This window comes from Lithobates pipiens, unplaced genomic scaffold (genome assembly GCF_037356315.1).
Source record: "Lithobates pipiens isolate NorthernLeopardFrog02 unplaced genomic scaffold, aLitPip1_a1.2 Scaffold_19, whole genome shotgun sequence".
NCBI lineage: Eukaryota > Metazoa > Chordata > Amphibia > Anura > Ranidae > Lithobates > Lithobates pipiens.
The window spans coordinates 577,113,543-577,137,466 of NW_027507764.1; the positions used below are offsets into that span (position 1 = coordinate 577,113,543).

General features: G+C 42.3%; 1 protein-coding gene across 22 annotated transcripts in view; it reads right to left on the minus strand.

Annotated features, from left to right (window-relative positions):
- PTK2 (protein tyrosine kinase 2) overlaps positions 1-23,924 on the minus strand; it is a 549,666-nt gene that overhangs the window by 160,639 nt on the left and 365,103 nt on the right. For 9 of the 22 annotated variants that reach the window (XM_077493396.1, XM_077493389.1, XM_077493391.1 and 6 more), the window contains 3 exons: positions 14,151-14,234; positions 5,934-5,951; positions 644-700 (listed from right to left, as the gene is read on the minus strand). In XM_077493396.1, the coding sequence (XP_077349522.1) occupies positions 644-700; positions 5,934-5,951; positions 14,151-14,234 (159 nt within the window). The remainder of the gene's footprint in view (positions 1-643; positions 701-5,933; positions 5,952-14,150; positions 14,235-23,924) is intronic. The other 13 variants (XM_077493392.1, XM_077493399.1, XM_077493401.1 and 10 more) reach the window with 2 other exon arrangements.

Here is a 23,924-nt window from a genome sequence, read left to right on the forward strand (position 1 = left end):
AGATATATATATCTATATCTCTCCTATATATATATATATATATCTATAGAGGGAGAGAGAGATCATATATATATATATATATATATATATATATATATATATATATATATATATAATGTGTTATGGTTGGAAGATAATCATCACTTACAGATTGTGATTCATCCGCACTATTTGCACTTTCATATATGTGGACTATTGTTGAACATTATTCTTTTCTTATTTATGCATTGCGGAAGTTTTAGTATTCATACACTACAGTCACTTTATTTTCATCTATCGCCCCCTTTTTTATTCTTTGTGAAATTTTTAGCATTTATACACTATAGTCACTTTATTTGCATTTTGTACTTTACTGATTATCATATTTATTCCTTGAGGATCAATGCATTTGATCATTTACATATATCAGTACGTGTATTACTTGAATTAATACATATTGTCACTATATTTTAGCACTTTATTTTTGTTGGAGCACAACACCATCTATTGATTTTTTTTTTTTTACAATGGCGGTAGTCTGTTATCTCTTTGTCAATACACTGCATATCTAAATAAAAAGAAAATTGCAGATAACCCCCCCCGGATAGCATTTGTCTGCTCTTGTATTTCTGAAAAGAGACAAGAGCTGGACACGAGTACTTACTGGAAGGCATGGTGTACGTGTCCTCTTCATCTATAATCTCAGCATAGTCATCAGTCTCTGCCAAGAAAAGACCAAATATCTGTCAGACACAGAGTGACAGCTACTCACAGAGACATCATTGCAAACACCAAAACAGCAACAGGAGACAACCAGATGTGACAGACTGGAGATTTGAAGATGAAACCAAACAGCCAACTTGATTAAACGGACAGTCATATTGGTGACTAGTTACCCCCCTTGAGATCTATATGCAATATTTTGTTCACAGAGATCACGGTACTCCCCCTGGCAATTGATTTTTTTTTTCTAGATGAACTGAGCGTCAGTTCAGGCATCCTCCAGAGATTTTAGGAAGCCAAATGATGGTGTGACTCTACAATTGTTCCTAGATAGAATCTCTAGCATGTACAGCAGTAGCCGGGGGGGGGGGGGGGGGCAGCTAAAATAGGGCTATGCCTTGCTAAAAGGCCTGCAATAGAGACATAAAATGCTAGGGGATCACCTCTGCACTATTGTGAGGGCAGATATGAAACCCCTGTCCGTGATGGAGAACCTTGGCACTCAAGATGTTTTGGAACTACATTTCCCATGATGCACATGCACTCTGCAGTGCAGTTGAGCATCATGGGAAAGGTAGTTCCAAAACATCTGGGGTGCCAAGGTTCACCATCACTGCCCTAAGTCATGCAACTTTTTGAGCAGAACACAAAAATTGAAGTAAGGTATGAAGCGGAGTTGGCCTTTGTCATTAAAATGTATGGGTTTTAATATAAACCAAAATCACGATAGCAAAAAAGGGAAAACTGCAAATAAAAGATGCAAAAAATTCCACACGGGGCAGAGGGCGATACCTCAAACCTGTGTCTATAAGAGGCTGAATATGGAGTTTCAGATAAAATGCAAAACTATACAAATTCTAGCAGAGACACAAGCTGTGCATTCATTAGACACTTTGGGGTGTTTTCAGATTTCATTTATGCTTTATATGGACAGACTGCTCGTAGGTGACAGGTACTCTAGTGAGTTGCCCTATCTAAATTAGGGTTACACCCTTACATGTTTGATTAGAAGGTGGAGCCTCAAGCAGTAAAACGATTGCATAGATCAGGGGTCTGCAAACTACGACCCTCCGGTTGTTCAGGAACTACAATTTCCATCATGCCTAGTCATGTCTGTGAATGTCAGAGTTTTACAATGCCTCATGGGATGTGTAGTTCCGCAATAGCTGGAGGGCCGTAGTTTGGAGATTCCTGGCATAGATTAATGAGTAAACACCAATAACATAGCAGAAAATCCCCAGGATAGCAGTAGAATCCTTCAGTCCAAAACATTGCAATGTTCTGAACAACAGGAGGGAGAGCGGTTAGTGGTAAGCAGTGTGGCTTTGCAGTGCCGGGATCAATTCCCACTAGAGTTCAATGTGCACAGTACACTGGAAGACTTCAGTGCTTCTGCTGTGAACTTCAAGGATGAATTGCTCCACAGTGACTTCAGTTAGAGTGGTTAGTGAGGGCTAGCTGTAATGCTATTTTACTGATAGTAAGGCTATGCAAGTGGGTTCACCTAAAACAGTAGAAAGACTAAAAGGGAAAAGTGTCACAAGGTCCCTTTATCATGTTAGGCCTCGTGCATGCTGGGCATTTAGCCCAGATGCATGAAGCTCCAGCATTTAGCTGTTGCTGGAAAGCACGGGCACATTGCCCAGCCCTGGAAGCCTGTCAAATTTAGGGCAGGGATATCCAATTAGCGGACCTCCAGCTATTGCAAAACTACAAGTCCCATCATGCCTCTGGCTCTCATGCTTGTGGCTATCAGAGTCTTGCTATGCCTCATGGGACTTGTAGTTCTGCAACAGCTGGAAGTCCGCTAATTGCATATCCCTGATTTAGGGCAAAGCGGCCATGTCTTTTCAAAGCCCCCCTGCCACATTGGAAGTCTCTGTGTCAGCGCTCCCCTGCCACTCCTTCTGCCTCAGACAGAAAAAATACCCAGTGCTTTCAGGTATGCTGGAGGATGGGACCTGATTCCATGCGAGGGTGTCTGGGCCTCGCTGCCAGGTACTGTCACATGACATCATCACTCCCCTAAAATCACATTGGAAGTTTTAATGCTGGCTACTGCTGAGGAGTACTGACAAAGAACTTGTGGGTGGCGGCGGGGTCTTTGCACACACTGTTACTAAGGCTCGGTTCCCACCAGAGAGATTTCTAATATGACATAGAAAGTTACATGACAAGTTAAAAAAAACATTCATTTCAATGTGTGCCGTCTTAATTGCTGCGACTCAAGTCACAGCAACAAAATAAATAGTTCCTGAACTTAAACATTAGTATTAGGTAGAGTATTTTTTTTTTAGATATACAACTATGCAAATAATTTACCTAAACAATAACAGTGTTTTTAAGGACATTTAAGGTTTTTAAAATGCATTTTACATTTCAATTAAAAGTCTTTTTTTTTAAATTAAAGTTGTGTATATATATATATATATATATATATACATACATATACACACACACACACACACACACACACACAGGATATAAAAAGTCTACACACCCCTGTTAAAATTTCAGGTTTTTGTGATGTAAAAATATGAGACAAAGATAAAATAGTGTCAGAACTTTTTACACCTTTACTGTGACCTATAAACCGTACAACTCAATTGAAAGACAAACTGAAATCTTTTAAAGGGGGGGGGGGGGGGGTAAAAAATAAAGTGGTTGCATATGTGTGGACACCTTCTTATAACTGGGGATGTAGCTGTGTTCAGAATTAGACAATCACATTCAAACTCATGTTAAATAGAAGTCAGTACGCACCGACATCATTTAAAGTGCCTCTTATTAATCCCAAATGAAGGTCAGCTGTACTAGTAGGTCTTTCCTGACATTTTCCTAGTTGTCTCCTACAGCAAAAGCCAAGGTCCACAGAAAGCTTCCAAAGCATCAGAGGGATCTCATTGTTAAAGGGTATCAGTCAGGAGAAGGGTACAAAAGAATTTCCGAGGCATTAGATATACCATGGAACACAGGGAAGACAGTCCTCATCAAGTGGAGAAAATATGGCACAACAGTGACATTACCAAGAACTGGACGTCCCTCCAAAATGTATGAAAAGACAAGAAGACAACTGGTCAGGGAGGCTGCCAAGAGGCCTACAGAAACATTAAAGGAGCTGCAGAAATATCTGGAAATGACTGGCTGTGTGGTGCATGTGACAACAATCTCCCGTATTCTTCATATGTTTGGGCTATGGGGTAGAGTGGCAGGATGGAAGCAAAAAACATCCAAGCCCGACTAAATTTTGCAAAAATACGTCTGAAGTCTCCCAAAAGCATGTGGGAAAATGTGTTATGTTCTGATAAAACCAAGGTTGAACTTTTTGGTCATAATTCCAAAAGATATGTTTGGTGCAAAAACAACACTGCACATCGCCAAAAGAACACCATACCCATCGTGAAGCATGGTGGTGGCAGCATCATGCTTTGGGTCTGTTTTTCTTCAGCTGGAACAGGGGCCATAATCAAGGTAGAGGGAATCATGAACAGTTCCAAATACCAGCCAATATTGGCATAAAACCAGGCTTCTGCTAGAAAGCTGAACATGAAGAGGAACTTCAACTTTCAACATGACAACGACCCAAAGCACACATCCAAATCAACAAAGGAATGGCTTCACCAGAAGAAAATTAAAGTTTTGGAATGGCCCAGCCAGAGCCCAGAGCCGAATACCATTGAAAATCTGTGGGGTGATCTGAAGAGGGCTGTGTACAGGAGACGTCCTCACAATCCGACAGATTTGGAGTGTTTTTGCAAAGAAGAGTGGGCAAATACTGTCAAAGACAAGCTGTGCCATGCTAATTGTGATACTCATACCAAAAAAGACTGAGTGTTGTAATAAAATAAAAAGGTGCTTCAATAAAGTACTACTTTAAGGGTGTGCACACTTATGCAACCATATTTTATTTTTACTTCCCACCACCTAAAAGATTTCCGTTTGTTGTTCAACTGAGTTGTACAGTTTATATGTCAGTTTATATGTCACATTAAAAGGTAGAAAAGGTTCTGTAATGATTGATATTTGTCCCATTTTTTTTTACATCACAGAAACCTGACATTTTAGCAGGGGTGTGTAGACTTTCTACAGCCACTGTGTGTACGCATACATAAATATATATATATATATATATATATATATATATATACACATACACACACACACACACACACACACACACACCCAACCAATATCTCACAAAAGTGAGTACACCCCTCACATTTTTGTAAATATTTTATTCTATCTTTTCATGTGATAACACTGGAGAAATTAAACGTTGCTACTTTTGTTGCCAGCGGTTTAGACATTAATGACTGTGTGTTGAGTAATTTTGAGGGGACATCAAATTTACACTGTTATACAAGCTGTACACTCACTACTTTACATTGTAGCAAAGTGTCATTTCCTCAATGTTGTCACATGAAAAGATAGAATAAAATATTTACAAAAATGTGAGGGGTGTAGTTACTTTTGTGAGATACTGGAGATATGTATGTAAATATGTATACATATATACACACTATATATATATATATATATATATATATATATATATATATATATATACATACATATACATACATACATATATACACATACTGCAGCTTGCCCCCTCCAGATGTCACTGTGCCTCTCGGATAAAGGCAAAGTAAGGCTTGATTCACACCTATGCATTTTTTAGTGCTTTTTGCATATTTGCTCTACAGAATGTGTTCCACAGGAAACCATGTTACATGGGCTGTAGTGCAAATCTGCAAAAACACAAAAAATGCATAGGTGTGAATGAAGCCTTACTTTGCCTTTATCCGAGAGGCACAGTGACATCTGACGGGGGCAATCTGCAGCTAATATTATTTATATATATATATATATATATATATATATATATATATATATATATATATATAACTGAGCTTGCAGATTTGTTTAGTAAACAATGCCACGAGATCACACGATTGGTTCCCCATCATGTAAGCTTCAGTTCCCCGTAGTTAGTGGGAGACCAGGGCTGGCATGAGATCAAATTTAGGGGCACACACTGCTGCAATCATCTTAGTCCCATAACAGAATGTAGATGAACATTCCCTTAGCACTGGGGCATCATGTTTTGGAATGCCAATCTACAGATTGCGGGCAAAAAGCCGTTAAAATAGACCGATTGTGTAGGAATCAATATTAGTACAAACAAACAACAAAAAAAAGAGACGAAAGCATGAAAGCACAAGTATTACCGTCACCGCTAAACTCTTCTGCGGATCCAGGAAGCATGCAGGGAGAGAGCAGAAACAAGCGTGAGTGGACAGAAATGCATGTATGAAGACAATCAGAGGGGTTACTCGCATCCTGCAGGTTAGAGAAATCATGCCAAGCATCAGGTGCCATTACTCCAAACTGTGTACAGGGCAGACAAATGCCATATCACCTAGACTTGAGCAAGAAAACAAGCAGAACGTTATGAGATAAAATCTTCTGAATTTCCACCCTCAAATCCCATCGGGGTCACGTGGCAGGAGTGGCAACAAACATTCACATTTTCTAAAAGGTGTGTGATTATCACAGAGAGGTGTGGAGCACAAACACACGCACACTATGGCAGGCCTGGCTTATAATGAGACTGCTTCTCTGCATGCAATTATTACCAACCACACAAAAGGTCTGCAGTATCCAGGGACACTTCATCTATATTAATAGTTTAATTTTCAGGTCAAGCCTTCAAGGCAAAGGAGATCTGGAGGCATAAAGGGTATTAAAGAGAACCGTTTGCAATTGTTCCCTGCAGGAACCTAAAATAATCATTCTTGAACAATTGGGGTCAATTCACACCAGGTATAGTGCAAGAATGCATGCAGCCCATTGATGTGAACGGAATGCCCAACGCACCAAATATGGTGCCGGTATTACTTCTGCCAGTGCACTTCAACACACGCCTGTCAATAAGGTGTTCTGGGATGCAATTTCTAATAGGCAGGACCACGTTGCCTAAAATGTGTTACCATCATGCTATACTCGAAATGGGCCATTATAAATGTGTGGGTTTACTTAAAGTGGTTGTATACCTTTTCATACACCCAGTGAAGCGAGTGGCCTTGGGTGAGACACAGATAAAAATAATCCTACATAAGTTGTACCGCAGTCTTCCCTTCTCTACATCCATTCAAAGTGCTAATCTTACACAGGATTTCTATGCATTGAAAAGCGGGGGCAGGGAGCTGAAGTTACATTAGTGGGGAGAGCCCCCGAGAGCTGATTGGAGTGGAGGGACACCAATCACCCTCCCTTCACACAGGAACAGAGCTGAGGATGTCAATCACAGGCTGTGTTGCTGGAGATCCCTCCCGTCACCATTTTTCTCTAGGTGTACACACTATAGAGGGATATGCTTGGGTCATACAGTATGTCATGACTGCGGTTTACAACTTGTTGGAAGGCAACCTGATTTAATATGATATTTCTGGAGTTTCTTTCCGGTTGATACAACCAAGCCTTTGCTTTCTTGGGGGTGGTCTGGAATGTAACAGGTTGCACATCAAAGATTTGTAGCATATCTGAAAGAAGAGATCAGGCCTCCCTCAATGTTGAACAAAAGCTTGGCTTCTATCCGTCTAATGTTATAACGCTATGCGAGCAAGCTTCAAAAGGACCATAGCTGACAAGATGATTGATAAATGTCCTGCTACAGAAGATCAAAGGGCCAGCTAAGATTGAAGATTGACCTAGGATACAGAGACATGATACATGGACAATGCTGCCCCTAGAGGCCAATACAGCAGGACAGATAGTAATATAATATATTGAGGAGGACTGCCCATAAGTACTGTGATTCGTCAAAAATATACATGGGATTGCAATGGGGTTGGGTCTGGATGGTGTATGATTTTAGTATAAAGGGCTCAACGAGTCAGAGAGAGATCCCTATCTACCCTTTTCACTCTTGGCTCAAGCCTGGTGGCTCTCTGAGCCGCATGGCTCCCTCTTTTGCCATCTTGAGCCCAGCCGACTAAAAAAATATCTTGAGGAAAGCATTGTGATAAGTATCTTTGATGTTCTTTTGTCATATACTCTGTATAATTCTCTATAGTATTTCCATGCTAGCATATTCCTATTTTCTTGGGAAATAAATAAGACATTGTTTTACTAAGCAGTGTATTTGTTTTCATAGCTAACCTTATATCATTGTGCTTATCAGAGTTTTAATAGACTAGCGAACTATGGGAATAGACAAGTTAATACATATATGCAATAGAGGGCATCCGTAACCACCATCAAATAATATTTATTGTACTAATTACTTTACAACCACTTTAAAGCAAATTAGGGAAAAAAGCAGGCAGTTAGTGCTGACCTCTCCTTCTGAAATGCTAGTTGCCTGGTTGTCAGTAGATTTATTACTTTCTGAGTCCCAAATCCTGAACAAGCATGCAAATCACAAGATCGGACAACTGCTGGGTACTTGTTCTGGATAGTGACTAACAAAGTATTGAGGAAAAAAAAACAGCTAGGCAATTATTTTCAGAAGGTAGCAAACGGCAGCCTTTAGATTTCTCTTACTACAAGTTTACCTTTCAAAAAAAGACTTTTTTTTATTAGAACCTTTAATCAGCTTTCCATACTCTGAGTCAGGCTGTTTAGCTTGAATTCGGGATGAAAAGACACCTAAAAACCTAAATGATACTTGCCCAGTCTTCCTACCTGACCTCACACTCTCCCAGCTTCTAAAAGTGCTTAACCGTGTCAAACAACAGAGCCCTTTGATTACATTCCACTAAGCTCTACAGAGCTCTAACATGAAACTGCTAGACATACTCATTGGCTGGGAAATAGCGTGTACAGTCAGCATGGAAACTGACTTTAAATAAGTTAAAAAAAGGAAGCCTTCCAATTATAATAAACAGAAGATTCAAACTCTTGCATGGGCTCCTCTTCTTCTGGGCACAGCGGTGGTGACTTCTGGCTTCCCCCTTCCTCTGTGTTATGGGGGTCTGGCCTGCTAAGGGTATTCCTTCATTTGCAATGTGCTTAGTCTACCTGTGTGAAATGCGAGGCCCATCAGACATGGGATTCATTTATCGTTAGTTTTATGATATAACTTGTGCCAGTTCACAACATACATATGTTAATATGGTCCATATGAGGAGATATTCTCGGTCAGCTGATCTGTCTATACATCCTTGGGGTTGTATGAAATATTATATTTGACTTTATATCTGTGTGGATTTGCATTAGATTTGTTATATATGAAAGTTTTTTTGGAAGAAGAAGAAAAAAAAAACCCAGAAGGACATTATATAAAATTTGTAACCTTGATTCTATGTGTGCTTGCCTGCATGCCATAAAATACCCTTTTTTCATGCATTGATCTGTTCCCTAAATTGAATCATAACGGCTATGAAATTGGTAGGAATTCAGCCTCCTCTGACCGCCATTAATTTACTATCTCTATAAAGACTTAAAGCAAAACTTCATCCATGGGCAAGATTGCTGCCTCCCCCCCAAGTATGATGTTCCCAGCTCGATCGCTTCTATGATTAAGCCTCTACATCGAGCGAAATACATCAGTGGGGTTCTCTCATGGGTAGGAGGCCAAGCTGAAGTCAGACATTTTTAACTAAAAAAAAAGTTCACTGTATGCAAAGATGGTGTGTGGAAGGGCGCCATTTTGCTGTAGCTTGATGACCTGTTATATCCTGTGCGAATGTGTAGAATACGGAGATTCTCCTGTGCAGATATGCTGCGCATTTCTCCCAGGTCTAAGGACTGAAAAAAAAAACTACTGTTTTGTGTGAATGTGCAGAGGGATTTCTGTGATTTCACACAAGGGTCTCTGCCAGGTACGGAATGTAATTCAAATATAATGGTGCAAATCTACCAGGAACTTTGGGCAAGAACAACTTTGGGCAAGAACAACTTTGGGCAAGAACAACTTTGGGCAAGAACAACTTTGGGCAAGAACAACTTTGGGCAAGAACAACTTTGGGCAAGAACAACTTTGGGCAAGAACAACTTTGGGCAAGAAGAACTGCAATGCTGGAACCTATGTATTAGCAGGTATGTATTTCATTATTCTACAAACATTAACTAAGGATTTAAAAAAATAATGTAGTTATGAAGGGTGTCATCCTTGCAATTATAATAAATCTAACACAGAATATTCAGACTTGATCACGGGTTCATCAGGTCTGGTGTCTCCCATCTATCCCTCACTACTGATCAGGTGTGGTGTGTCCTGTTCTAAACTCCGCCAAATAGCGGAGCTGAATGAACTTCATTTGTGCTGCAGACTGCGCTGAACTGACTAGATCAGTTACTAGTCATGGGTGGGTGATATTATGGGCAGGTAGGGATTGTTCCCACGGTAAATTGCGCCCAATGTTGGATAATGGTGGTGAACCCTCTTGAGGAGTGGGGCTGCTGCCTTTTGGTATGGCCTTACGGTTATTTCTGCATGTAGACTTGGAAAAGTAAGAAGGAGCGCCTGTTGTCCAAAGGAATACGAGTTTGATGGTAGATTTAAAAGTTTCTTATTAAAAGTAATGACAGGTACATCAAGCCAACATGTTTTGGGGGATAGGAATCCCTCTTCTTCAGGGTTGCTGCTGCCAGCTATTATAAAATGGGAACGTTTCCCAAGCCGGATATCGATTTGGGAGGTATTTGCAAAAATATGAAAGTTTGCTGCCCCTGCAACCACAGCTGTGATTTTTCTAAAACCTTGCAAATAGATATCCGGCTTGGGAACCTTTGCCATTTAATAGCTGGCAGCAACAGCCCTGAAGGAAGGAGTCATATCCTCCGAAATGGCTTGATGTACCTACCCGTTACTTTTAACACCTTTTGATTTACCATCAAACTCGTATTTCTTTGGACACCAGGCGCTCCTTCATTTTTACTTTTCTAAATCTACAGGCACTCAGCAAGTGGCATGGTGGCTTACCTTGGATATAGAGTCTGACTTCTGAAAACCACATACGAGTTATTACATATAAAACAAAAAAGTTTATGACAGCTGAAGAACATTCAGAACGGTTTGGCTGTTTGGTAAGTACAAGATGGCCTCCCCTGCTTTGTGAGTATAATACTGATGCCGATCCTGAGAAAAAACCCTCAGCAAGAAATGTTCATCTTCACTTCCTGTCAATCATTTTTCTGTCCATCTCTCAGTAAGGCTTTCAACACAACAGACTGCAGTGACAGAAACGTCGACCCTTTGAACTAGAATTTTTAGGTCTCATCATTTTGTAAGTCTATCTTTGCATCCTGGAAATAGGAGGCTGTCCCAAAACAAGGGACCAAAACAGGATGAACAGAGAAGTGATGCAGGAACTATAAAAAAAAAAAAAAAAATATATAGATTTTATTAAATATCTTTTCCTATTTCAGGAATAAAGAACATTTCCTGAATGCCACATATACAGAATGGATTACACTGTCATTAAGGGGGTAATGATACCCCAGGATGCAAAAATAATGAAAAAACAATGATAAAGAAACCATCTAGAGACTGATCCTGAAAGTCCTCACCATATCCCAGAAAAATATTGGAAATAGGAGGATGCCCCAAGGGACAGTACAGGCAAGGGACCAAAACAGAATGATCAGAGAAGCGATGCAGGAAGTATAAAAAATATATAGATTTTAATAAATATGTAACAATATGGACATCTAAAAGCATAGAATGGAACTGAACTATCAATATAGAAATACAGTTTCTAGAAATATAATCAGCATGCTCTCATCCAACTCCTGAAGAAGGAAGTACACATTCTACAAAAAGGAAAAAATCTTTTTTGTGTTTTACGAAACATGTAGGGTTTTCTTGCAGCATTCACAGTTTAATAATTTCTTGACTAAAAATGCATTGTCTGCTGCAACATTGAGCGACTGAGTTTCTACATTGATAGCCCTGTTCCATTCTATGCTTTTAGATGTCCACATTGTTACAGATTTAATAAAATCTATATTTTTTTATACTTCCTGCATCACTTCTATGTTCATCCTGTTTTGGTCCCTTGCCCGTACTGTCCCTTGGGGCATCCTCCTATTTCCAATATTTTTCCGGGACGTGGTGAGGACCTTCAGGATTGGTCTCTAGATACCCGGTTTCCCCGAAAATAAGACCTAGCGTGATTGTTGGTGATGGCTACAATATAAGCCCTACCCCCCTAATAAGTCCTAGTTAAAGTCCTTGTAAGTCTTATTTTCAGGGTAGGGCTCATTTGGGGGACAGGGCTTACATTGCAGCCATCACTGACAATCACGCTAGGTCTTCTTTTTGGGGAAACGGGGTAGTTTCTTTATCATTATTAGTTCAATATCTTTGCATCCTGAGGTATCATTACCCCCTTAATGACAGTGTAATCCATTCTGTATATGTGGCATCTAGGAAGTGTTGTTTATACCCAAAATGGGAAAAGAAGGCTCTTCCCCAGCACATCTTAGTATACTGTCAATCTTGTCCTTTATTCACATAAAGCAACCGGCATCACAAGCTGATGTTTAAGGACATTGCAAGACCCCTTTTTCAAGGCAGTTGTCACCAAGCTGTCCTTCTCTGAGATGTTTTGCCCCCTAATGGGCTTAGTTAATAGTATGATGATTAAGGCCCCAAACGCGTCAGTCACCTGGGTCGTTTCTGTACATGTGCAGGAACAATAAAGTTGGTTTTAGCCTATATGGAAGCCGTGAGCCACTCAGTAATATATGTAAGTGAACCCCAGGGGAGTAAATCACCCACGGGCTTGTAAACAAGGCAGCGGCTGTCCTTAGCGGCACCATGCCAATAGTAAGTCGGCAAACATAGAACACAGCATTATTATCCAGCAGGGCTACAGCTTTGTTACCTTCCTAATGGCTAAACCAAAGCCGGGCAAAACCCCTGCAATCCCACCTGACAGCAAGTGCAATTCAAAAACAGAAAAAAGGCATTATAATGAGGGAAGGATGGATGGCAGCCGCAGCACGCTAAATACTGAACTATAATTACCTAATCATGCTTAATAAGCCACATCTTCCATACAAATGACTTGGATAAAAAGTCATAAATCGCTCATGACAGGAGTTGAAAACGGCGAGAATTTGCTTAATGTTCATTGTATGAATGAGCTGTGTGCAGCAGGCAGGATAAAATTAGCTGTACCAGAGAGAAACGACTTATTTCTCACCGTTATGCCCATACTAGCTTGGCCAGGACGCACATAACAGAGTCTGAGGAGCCGTTCACACTTTGCATCCCGTGCATGCACAAGGCATGATTTGATGTGTGTCATTATCCTGAAAGCCACTGATGACAACTGTATGTCTGATCACAGCACCAAGCAGTGTTTTTGCTCCGTTCTTTCAGAAATTCCTCTGCCATACAGACTAACAGAAAAGCAGGAAACACATGCATTTGAATGAAAGTCGTACTTGAATGTTATACAATGGAACAGTTGTCCATGATTACCTTTTCAAAGCCAAATTCGTATCCAATTTGCACCCATCCAAAGTTGCACTCCAAAGTCGTGCAACTTTGGAGTCGTTGAAGTGTGAATGGAGCCTTAATAAATTAAGTTTAACTTAGGCTTTGTTTTTTTACATGGGTTGGGTCATAAAACTCCTGTGTCATTAGGCTCCAACAAATGCATCTATTCCATTCAATCTTACAGCAGACAGAGTAAAGATGTTTTGTTCACAGATCACAAAGAAAACGTTTCTGGTAATCTAGAGCAGGAGTTTCCAAATTTTATAAACAAAGGGCCCAGTTCACTGTCCATAAAACTTTAGGTGGGCCCGGACTGTGGACAGCAGGAGTGGAAAATGTGTTGGCCTGAGTGGGAGCAACAGCGCCCAATCCTCGGGGGCCAGTGGGAGCAACAGCGCCCAATCCTCGGGGGCCAGTGGGAGCAACAGCGCCCAATCCTCGGCGGCCAGTGGGAGCAACAGCGCCCAATCCTCGGCGGCCAGTGGGAGCAACAGCGCCCAATCCTCGGCGGCCAGTGGAAGCAACAGCGCCCAATCCTCGGCGCCAGTGGGAGCAACAGCGCCCAATCCTCGGCGCCAGTGGGAGCAACAGCGCCCAATCCTCGGCGCCAGTGGGAGCAACAGCGCCCAATCCTCGGCGTCAGTGGGAGCAATAGTGCCCCAACCTTGGCATCAGTGGGAGCAATACTACCTCATTGTTTGTGTCAGTAACTATGCCCAACTGTTGTGGACAGTGGGGGAATGGCCATAGGGCCAGATAAAAACCAAGCACAAGGCCGCAGTCTGGAGACCACTGCTCTAGAGATAGAACTGTATTGATGAACTAATAATTCTGCACACACTGCAACCCTCAAAACCACAACATCACACAATACACATCATGCAGGAATAATTATCACGGAAGATTAACATTAATGACTTGCAGACTGAACAAGCTGCCATGGGGACTGCAGACGGCAGTTAGTCAACAGCCAATACACGCCGTGCACTACCCTTTGCTGGAGAGTCATTGGAACAGAAGATGAATGGAAGGAAGCACTTGTTTTTGTGAGATTTGGGCAGTGATGGGATGGAATCTTCATATACAGGCAACATAGGAGAGAAGAGATGAGGAATACAGAGTTACAAGATTTTGGATAAAAAGTAAAATAAATAAATAAATCAGACGCATGCTATTATTATTCAGATAAAGTAACTGTGCTTTAAGTTGAACTCTGGGCACAAAAACTATAATTTAAATTTTTTTCTCAGTAACTACAAAAGATCTAAATCCGCTTTTACTTCACCAAATGCCTTTACAAACCCAGATATTACCTTGAAAATTTAGCAGTGACATCATCACCATGCTGTACATCGCCTGTGCAGAGATTAGAGCTGTGGGAAGGGCCCAGCAGGCCCCACCCACAACAGGCTGCCTGCAGAAAATGACAAGAGGGGGCGGAGACAAGACCAGTCACCCTGCACCAAGACAGAGAGAGCAGCAGTGAGCGGTCTTTATTACAGGAAGCTCCCACAGAGTGTCTCACATTGGATTACTGCACAGATCTGGAAGAAATGCACAAAGCACACCAAGGTTCAAGGAAGAATACACATGATGAATGGATTTAGACAATATCTGCTTATCCTAGCAGATATTTGTTTTAACCCCAATATAACCCACCAACCCAATAGACCAGGGGTCTTCAATCTTTTTAAACATAGGGCCAGTTTACGGTCTTTCAGACTTTAGGGGGGACTGGGCTAGGGCCAGCGAAAACAGAAAATGTACTGGCATCCAGTGGGTCTGAACAATGCCTAATCTTTGATATCAGTGGAAGGAATAATGCCCCATTACTTGTGCCAGTGGAAGGAATAGTGCCCCATTGTTGGTGTCAGTGGGAGGAATAGTGCCCCATCATTGGTGTCAGTGGAAAGACTAGTGCCCCATCATTGGTGTCAGTGGAAAGAATAGTGCCCCATCATTGGTGTCAGTGGAAAGAATAGTGCCCCATCATTAGTGTCAGTGGAAAGACTAGTGCCCCATCATTGGTGTCAGTGGAAAGACTAGTGCCCCATCATCATTGGTGTCAGTGGGAGGAATAGTGCCCCATCATTGGTGTCAGTGGAAGGAATAGTGTCCCATCACTGGTGTCAGTGGGAGGAATAGTGCCCCATTGTTGGTATGAGTTGGAGGAATAGTGCCCCATCATTGGTGTCAGTGAAAGGAATAGTGCCCCATCATTGGTGTCAATGGAAGAAATTCTGCCCCATTGTTGGTGTCACTGGGAGGAACAATGCCCCATTGTCGGTGTCAGTGGATGGAATAGTACCCCAAGGGTCAGATAAAAGCAAGCAAAGGGGTGAATGCAGCCCCTGTGCCGCAGTTTGGAGACTGCTGCAATAGACCCGAGAAGATCAACATGACAAAATTCTTTAACTAGTGGGAAAGTCAAGAGCCCACGCATCAGCAAAGCTGTCGTAAAGCAGAGTTCCACCCAAAAATGGAACTTTGGCTTTTTGGATTGCTCCCCCCATCCGGTGTCACATTTGGCACCTTTCAGGGGGGAGCAGGTACCTTTCTAATTCAGGTATTTACTCCCACTTCCGGGCATAGATCATCGCAGGCTCCCCAGCGATCTAAGCCATGTCTGGCCCCTCCTCCGTCCCCTCTGCAGTCTTCTGGGAGACACACAGGCCCCAGAAGACAGCAGAGACCAGTGAGGACGTGCAGCATGACTCGCGCATGAGCAGTGGGGAACCAGGCTGTGAAGCCGCAAGGCTTCCCTTCCTGATTCCTTTACCAAAGATACTAGCGGCTTCACCCGAGAGACAGATCGGCTTTGGGCGAGGACATCGCGGGCACCCTGGAGAGGTAAGTGTCCATATTTTAAAAGTCAGCAGCTGCATTATTTGTAGCTGCTGACTTTTTAAAAAAATGGCGGAACATTGCTTTAACCACTTGGGTACCGCGCTATTGCAAAATGACGGCAATAGCGCGGACCCACATTTCCGGGACTACGTCTATTGACGTAGTCCCGGTTACGAGCAGCCTGCGCGCCCCCTGAGGGGCGCGCGCGGCGCGCTCTGTGAACGGCGAGTCCGTGAGACTCGTCTGATCACCGATCCGTGTAAGGGGTCGATCCCGACCCCTTATCACGTGATCAGCTGTCAGCCAATGACAGCTGATCATGTGATAAAACGGAGCCGGTAATCGGCTAGTATTCCTCCTCGCGCTGACAGCGCGAGGAGAAAAAAAAAAAGCCGATCGCCGGCGGCCGTGTTCGGGACATCAGTCCCGATCACGGCCAGCAATTTAAACGGACACCTGCCCCCTGCCAGTGCCCACCTGCCACCAGCAGTGCCATCCTGAAATAAAGTGCCCCCCTGTCAGTGCCACCCAGCAGTGCCCATAGTGCCCACAGTGCCACCCAGCAGTGCCCACAGTGCCACCCAGCAGTGCCCACAGTGCCACCCACAGTGCCACCCAGCAGTGCCACCCACAGTGCCACCCAAAATCTGCCTCAAAGGTGCTGCACCCCAGTGCCGCCCATCAGTGCCCAGCAGTGCCGCCCATCAGTGCCCAGCAGTGCCGCCCATCAGTGCCCAGCAGTGCCACCTATCAGAGCCACCTATCAGTGCCACCTATCAGTGCCCATCAGTCCCATCTATCTGTGGTACCTATCAGTGCCCATCCGTGCCACCCATCCGTGCCACTTATCCGTGCCACCCATCCGTGCCATCTTATCTGTGCCCATCTTTGCCCATCAGTGCCGCCTTATCTGTGCCCATCGGTGCCGCCTTATCTGTGCCTATTAGTGCCGCCTTAACTATGCCTATCAGTGCCCACCAGTGCAGCCTATCAGTGCCCACCAATGCAGCCCATCAGTGCCCACCAATGCAGCCCATCAGTGCCCACCAATGCAGCCTATCAGTGCCGCCTAATCAGCGCACTTCAATGAAGGAGAAAAATGACCCGTTTGCAAAATTTTATAACAAACTATTAAAACATGATTTTTTTTTTTTTGCATCTTTTTTTGTTTGTTTAGCAAAAAATAAAACTCCGAGCTGTAACTAAATACCACCAAAAGAAAGCTCTATTTGTGGGAAAAAAATGATAAAAATTTCATTTGGGTACAGTGTTGTATGCCCGCGCAATTGTCATTCAAAGTGCATCAGCGCTGAAAATTGGTCTGGGACTGAGGGGGGTTTAAGTGCCCAGTAAGCAAGTGGTTAAACAGCTTTTCGTTATTTTGGATATTTCTGAATGAATGAATTTGTCGAAATTTGTTAAAAACCCAGAATTTGAAACAAAATGAATTGCACATGTCTACCAATGACACTGCCTGGGAAGGGGTTAAACATCTATATGCAATTAGTGGACCTCCAGCTGTTGCAAAACTACAAGTCCCATCATGCCTCTGCCTCTGGGTGTCAGGCTTGTGGCTGTCAGAGTCTTGCTATGCCTCATGGGAATTGTAGTTCTGTAACAGCTGGAGGTCCGCTAATTGCAAATCCCTGATCTAGGGCGATCAAAGGGTTAAATGTGTGTCTGACCAGTGTCTGTGTACTGTGTGAGGTGCTTTTACCAGGGGAAGTGATGGATTTTATTCTCTGCTTTGCAGGGACACAAAATCCATCCCTTCCCTGTGTCAGAACAGTAGAGCTGCACGATTAATGGAGTAGGCGATTCTTTCATATAAACAAGTGGAGAGATTATCTGCTCACTAAACTGTCAAAAGAAAGCATCCTGGGCAATCTGTAAAGTTTAGAACTTGAAACATTGTAACTAACAGCTTACTTCTTAGATCAAAGGGATAGAACTTTTGTGTAAACAAATAATCTGGGCAGTCTGCCAAGCTATCAACCAGGTGTAAATGCAGGAAGTTTAACCACTTAAAGTCTAAATCTTTTTCTGACACTTCTTTCTTAAAGTGGTGTTGCCACCAAAAAAAAAAAAAAAGCTCAAAATTAAAAAAAAAAAAAAGAAAAGAAAAAAAGAATTGGGAATTTTTTTTTTTTTACTCACCACGAATGCCTGTTGCTAGGGGGTCCCTCGTAGTCTGCCTCCTTCAATGCCCGGGCTGGTGATGTCACTTCCCCTCGATCCGCACAGTCATCTGGGACCTGTCACGTGTCCCAGATGACTGTGCGGCGTATCACGGCGCCGCTCGCGCAGTGGGTGCCCGGCTCTGAAGCCACAGCCGGGTGCCCACAGTAAGAATGCCGGCGCTGCGAGCGGAGCGGGGAACGAGGGGGGGCTTCGTTCCCCCGCATCGCTGGACCCTGGGACAGGTAAGTGACCGATTATTAAAAGTCAGCAGCTGCAGTATTTGTAGCTGCTGACTTTTAAATTTTTTTTTAGGGGGCACCCTAAAAAAATACATTTTTTGCTAGAAAATTACTTGGAACCCCCAAACATTATGTGTGTATATATATATATATACATACAATTTTAGCAGAGACCCTAGGGAATAAAATGGCAATTGCTGCAATATTATTAATATGCAATATTTTATGTCACACTGTGATTGCAATTTTTTAGGAAAAAATACACTTCAATAAATAAAAAAAAAAACAGTAAAGTTAGCACAATTTTTTTGCTTTAATGTGAAAGACGATGTTACACCGCGAGAATCGTGATCTATCTTCTAAGCAAAAAAAAAATCGTGATTCTCATTTTAGCCAGAATCGTGTAGCTCTACATAACAGAAATCTGCCTCGTTTACATAGGCAGTTCTCCGTCCTGTGTGTTCTACCAACGATCAGCGGGTGCCGGCGGACATCCAGTGCCCGGCACCCACAGATCAGCTTTAGCAGCCCGCCGGTGGTGTGAGCTCGCCTCCCCCCCAGGCGGAAGTGCAGAAACATGTACATGTAAATAATACGCGATTCTGCACAGATAGGCCGACTAGTTGCAATAAATCTGCTATGGGGCGGCCCGGAAGCGGGTACAGAAGAGGAGAGTGCAGGAGCCAATTTGCAGTGGTGAAATGCGGAAGGACAACGCTGAATTTGTTGGATGTGTGAGTATGTCGAGGATAACCCAGAGAACAAAGGGAAGAGAGGATTTAAAAAAATAAAAAAAGAAGTGGGGTGAAGTTACTCCTTAATCTTTGAATTATATATCCTCATTTCTTCTATCCCTTAGGTCAGTTATACGATAAATGGCAAGAAATTGCCCGTGTGACCTTCGCCCAGTAAAAGAGCCGGCGGCAATGATTTTTCTCACAGAAAAGAAATCTATAAATCTGTTAATTATTATTATTTTTATTTTTTTTTAATGTTCAACTTTTTCTGAACCAGCAGACGCTCAACAGCCGGGTGATGTCATGCTACTCGTAAGCTTCCGCTCAAATCTCATTTAGAAAGTTCCAGAGAAACACGTTTGTACACGCAGCGTCGTTATTTTATTGCCACAGCCTCAGCCCGACGAGGGGCGCCCAGAATAGAAAAATCGGGGAGGAACAATGAGAGCCCGCGGGGCAGACCATTATTCATGAGGATGGAATGTATCTATAGCATGCGATGCCAAACAATGCGGCACACAGCGCTGTCCACCTAGCAGGCATTCTGTAAACTCAACTCCGGCTGCATACACCAACAAAACATCCAAGTGTTCACCTACCAAAAATACAAAGATGTTTCTTCTCAGTCGCTTTTGAGATTAATCCCATGCCCCCCCCCCCCCCCTTCAAGGTGCATAAGCACAATGTGGACACCGATGACCAAAGCCCACCCACAGCTCCCAATCCCACCCCAACCCTTTACCACCTTTCACCCCTGCTGGCTGCATTCACACCTGAGCGTAGCGTCTTTAAATGCTTTTCCGGTGGGTTTTTTTTCACACGCTTTTATGCGCGATTTTGGTGCGACTTTGCACGTTTGTATGCTGTGTTTTTGGGCTTTGCCTTTTTTTTTTATCAGCCAATGGAGAAAACCTCTGTTGCATCATTTGTTGCTAGGTATTTCATCTTTTCCATTAGCTTTTATTTCTTCTTTTATTATAATTTTTTTGGTTAGGGTAAGGGGTTCAAGTTTGGTTTAGGTTAGGGTTAGGAGTTTGGGTTATTTACTATTATATGAATAATACATGAATAAGGGCTCTTTAACGCAGGGCGGATCAGTGATGGACATCCGCTTGCTCAGCGGGGATCACTCTGTCGATCCCCTCTGAGAAGGAAGATGGCAGATCTGTCTCCGCACACTGCGCATGGACGGACCTGTCAGAGCGCCGCTCTCCCCTATGGGAGATCAGATGACGATGGACCGCAGAGTCCATCATCACCCGATCCGATCACGGATGGAAAAGTAGGTTTTTCCTCTGTCACACCTTTTCGGAGTTCGGAGCAGGTCGGATGTCAGCGGACATGTCACCGCTGACATCCGACACTCCATAGACCTCTATGGAGCATCGGTTCAGGTCCGCCTGAAAAACTGACAGGCGGATCTGAACAGGCAGGCGGATCTGAACGGATCGGCCGTGTGAAAGAGCCCTAAATGTAAACACAAATAAATAAAAAATCAAATAAAAAAATTAATTCAGTAAATTAATACTATAAATAAAATAATTAACTCTTAACTTTAAACCCTACCCCTTAAAAAATAAAATAACAACTAAACCCCCTAACCCTAACACAAGTGTATTATTAAAAATATTTTTTTTTGTTAGAGGTGTTTGGGTGTTTCTTTTTATTGTTTATTATTGGGACATATTTTTTTATTTTTTTACTTTTTTTATTTATTTATTGTTTTTAAGGTTAAACTGGATGGACTTGTGTCTTTTTTCAACCTGACTATATAACTATGTAATAATCATCATAACAATAATAATGTATTTAATATATTTTAAGGTTGGAGGTTATTTATTAATGTAATTAATACTTATTCATTTATTTTCCTTATTTATGATGATTTCTAGTTATTTGTGTACAGTATTTATTTTACATTTATTCATAGATTACCATTTTATTTTTGACTTTTTTCTTCATTTAAAGCAGAAAATCGTGCAGAAATGCATGAATGGCACGTTTCCATTCCTTTTCTATGGATGGGAATACAAACGCACCAAACAAATGCCCAAATCTGCCCAATTCGAGCGACAAAAAAAAGCTCCAGAACTTGTCTGAGCTTCAGGCGTTTGGCTCCAGGTGACATGGAGTGGAGATTCCTTGATTTTTTTTTCTCCTCCAGCGTTTTTGAGCTTCAAGCAAATAATCGCTCAGGTGTAAATGAGGCCGTCGACCAACCACACACCCCCCCCCCCCCATTGTTTTCCATGCGTCTTCCATCTAGTTAGACAGAGTGGTCCCTGTCATCATACTGCTCTCTGAAGCATTCTGCAAAACCATGGTGGCCCGATGATCCTCGAGGAGAGCATTTTATCTGAGGGTCAGCTCTGGAGATGGGGCGAGTATTGCAGTGAGAGCTGCTCTTTTATTTGGATATTTTCTAAGAAATGAATTTATTGTTTGTGACTGTGGTGGTTAGATTATACCATAGTAAATGGTTGTATGTACTCTGATCTGCTGCACACAAAAAAAACATTGCAACACATAGGGGGGGGCAAGTTGTAAAAACTGGAGAAGTTGTTGGGGGCGTTGCCCACAGCAGTCACATTTTAACTTTCCATTGAAACAAGGAATCTGGTAGACATGTGCATTCGTTTTCTTCCAAATGCATTTTTGTCCGAATTTCGGGTATTTTTGTTATCGTTTTAACAAACGATAACGAACGTGCAGAATCCGAAAACGGAAAGATCGGACATAAACCAATGCTTCATTTTCGTTGTGACAACAGTTCGATATAGATAGGAGATTCGACATGACGCTGACAGTAGCGATCTGTGTCCATCGAACCTGTGGTCGAATGTGCCTAACCTTAGCTTTATTAGTTCAAGATTATTCGACAGAGAGAAAAGATTCGACATGGGGAGAAAAGATTCGACATGGGGAGAAAAGATTCGACACGGGGAGAAAAGATTCGACACGGGGAGAAAAGATTCGACACGGGGAGAAAAGATTCGACACGGGGAGAAAAGATTCGACACGGGGAGAAAAGATTATAGAGACAATAGCAAAAAAGGTTGAATGTGCCTAACCTTAACTCTATTAGTCCAAGATTATTCGACATGGGGAGAAAAGATTCGACATAGGGAGAAAAGATTCGACATGGAGAGAAAACATTATAGAGACAATAGCAAAAAAGGTTGAATGTGCCTAACCTTAACTCTATTAGTCCAAGATTATTCGACATGGGGAGAAAAGATTCGACATGAAGATTTGACGAAGCAGTCGCCACGAGCGGACATTTATGGTCGAATGCTCCGCACATAGGCTATAGAATAATTCTAATGTTGGTTGACTAGTAATAAATATATTACTAGTGTCACACAACATTAGAATTCTACTATAGCTTGTAGGCGGAACATTCGACCAGAAATGTACGATTGTGGCGTCGTACAGTTTAGCTGCTCCGTCAAAACTTCTTAGAACATTCAACAGACTCCATAAGCCTTCAATGACAGATTCGACCTTAATTATTTTGGATTTTTTGAGGAATGCATTTTTTAACGAAACAAAATAAATAAAAACGAATTTCGGGAGTAACTAAATTAATTTTTCGGACGAAAACAAAATTCCGAAACAAAATATTTCAGTGTGCACATGTCTAAAATCCGGTGGATTGCTTTAAAACCACCCAAGAACCTCTTTTGCCCTCCCTCATTTTCCAAGTGTACCCCTCACCAGTAAGACTGAAAGACTTAGCGATTCGAGTACTCTCTTTCTACCACTAGATGGCGACATAACCCCGATGATGCTCCCTGTTCTCTTTATGTATACAGCGATAGAGAAAGTCTGCACCAATGAATAAGTCCTTTATACCGCAAGAGAAAACTGCTATCAGCAAGGTAACTGAAGTCAGATTGTTCCTATTACTTGTAGCAGAGCCGGCTTATTTTTTTTTTCAGCTCTGGGAGTAATGAGTAACAAAAACCAAACACAGTATTCTCACCTCCCCTGTTGGCTGAGTATGTGAGGTGTATGGAAACCCATCATTAAAATCCCAGGGAAGCTTTAATATTGTTCATGCAAGTCACCTGCAATCAGTGTGTCGGGAAAAGGTCCTTTAGCACCCGAGGCAGTAAGGGGGCAAAGTGCATCCCTCTCCAAGAGGTCTGAATTACTTCTGCAGACTAGATTACAGGTCATGCCCCTTTTTTGTGCCCCCCCCACCTCCTTTATTAACCACTTCAGCTCCAGAAGGTTTTACCCCCCTCACCTTCATGACCAGGCCATTTGCTGCTATTTGGCACTGCGCTACTTTTTACTGGTAATTGTGCGATCCTGCAACACTGTACCCAAAACAAAATATAGATATTTTTTTTCTCACACAAATAGCACTTTCCTTTGGTGGTATTTATTCACCTCTGTGATTTATTATTTTTTTGCTATAAAACATATCCAAGAAAAAATAAAAAATCCAATTTCTTCCTCCTCTTTAATCCCAATAAGCCCAATTGATTGGTTTGTGTGTTAAAGTGTCTACAAACTCTGGTATATATACACTGTATGTTGCAATTTTATTTATTTTGTTTTACTAGTAATGGCAGCAATCAGCGACTTAGACCCCCTTTCACACTGAGCCGCCGCGGGCATCGGCGGTAAAGTGGCGCTATTTTTTAGTGCCGTTTTAACTGCGCTATTCGGACGCTAGCAGGGCGGTTTTAACCCCCGCTAGCGGCCGAAAAGGGGTTAAATCCGCCCCGCAAAAAACGCCACTGTAGCGGC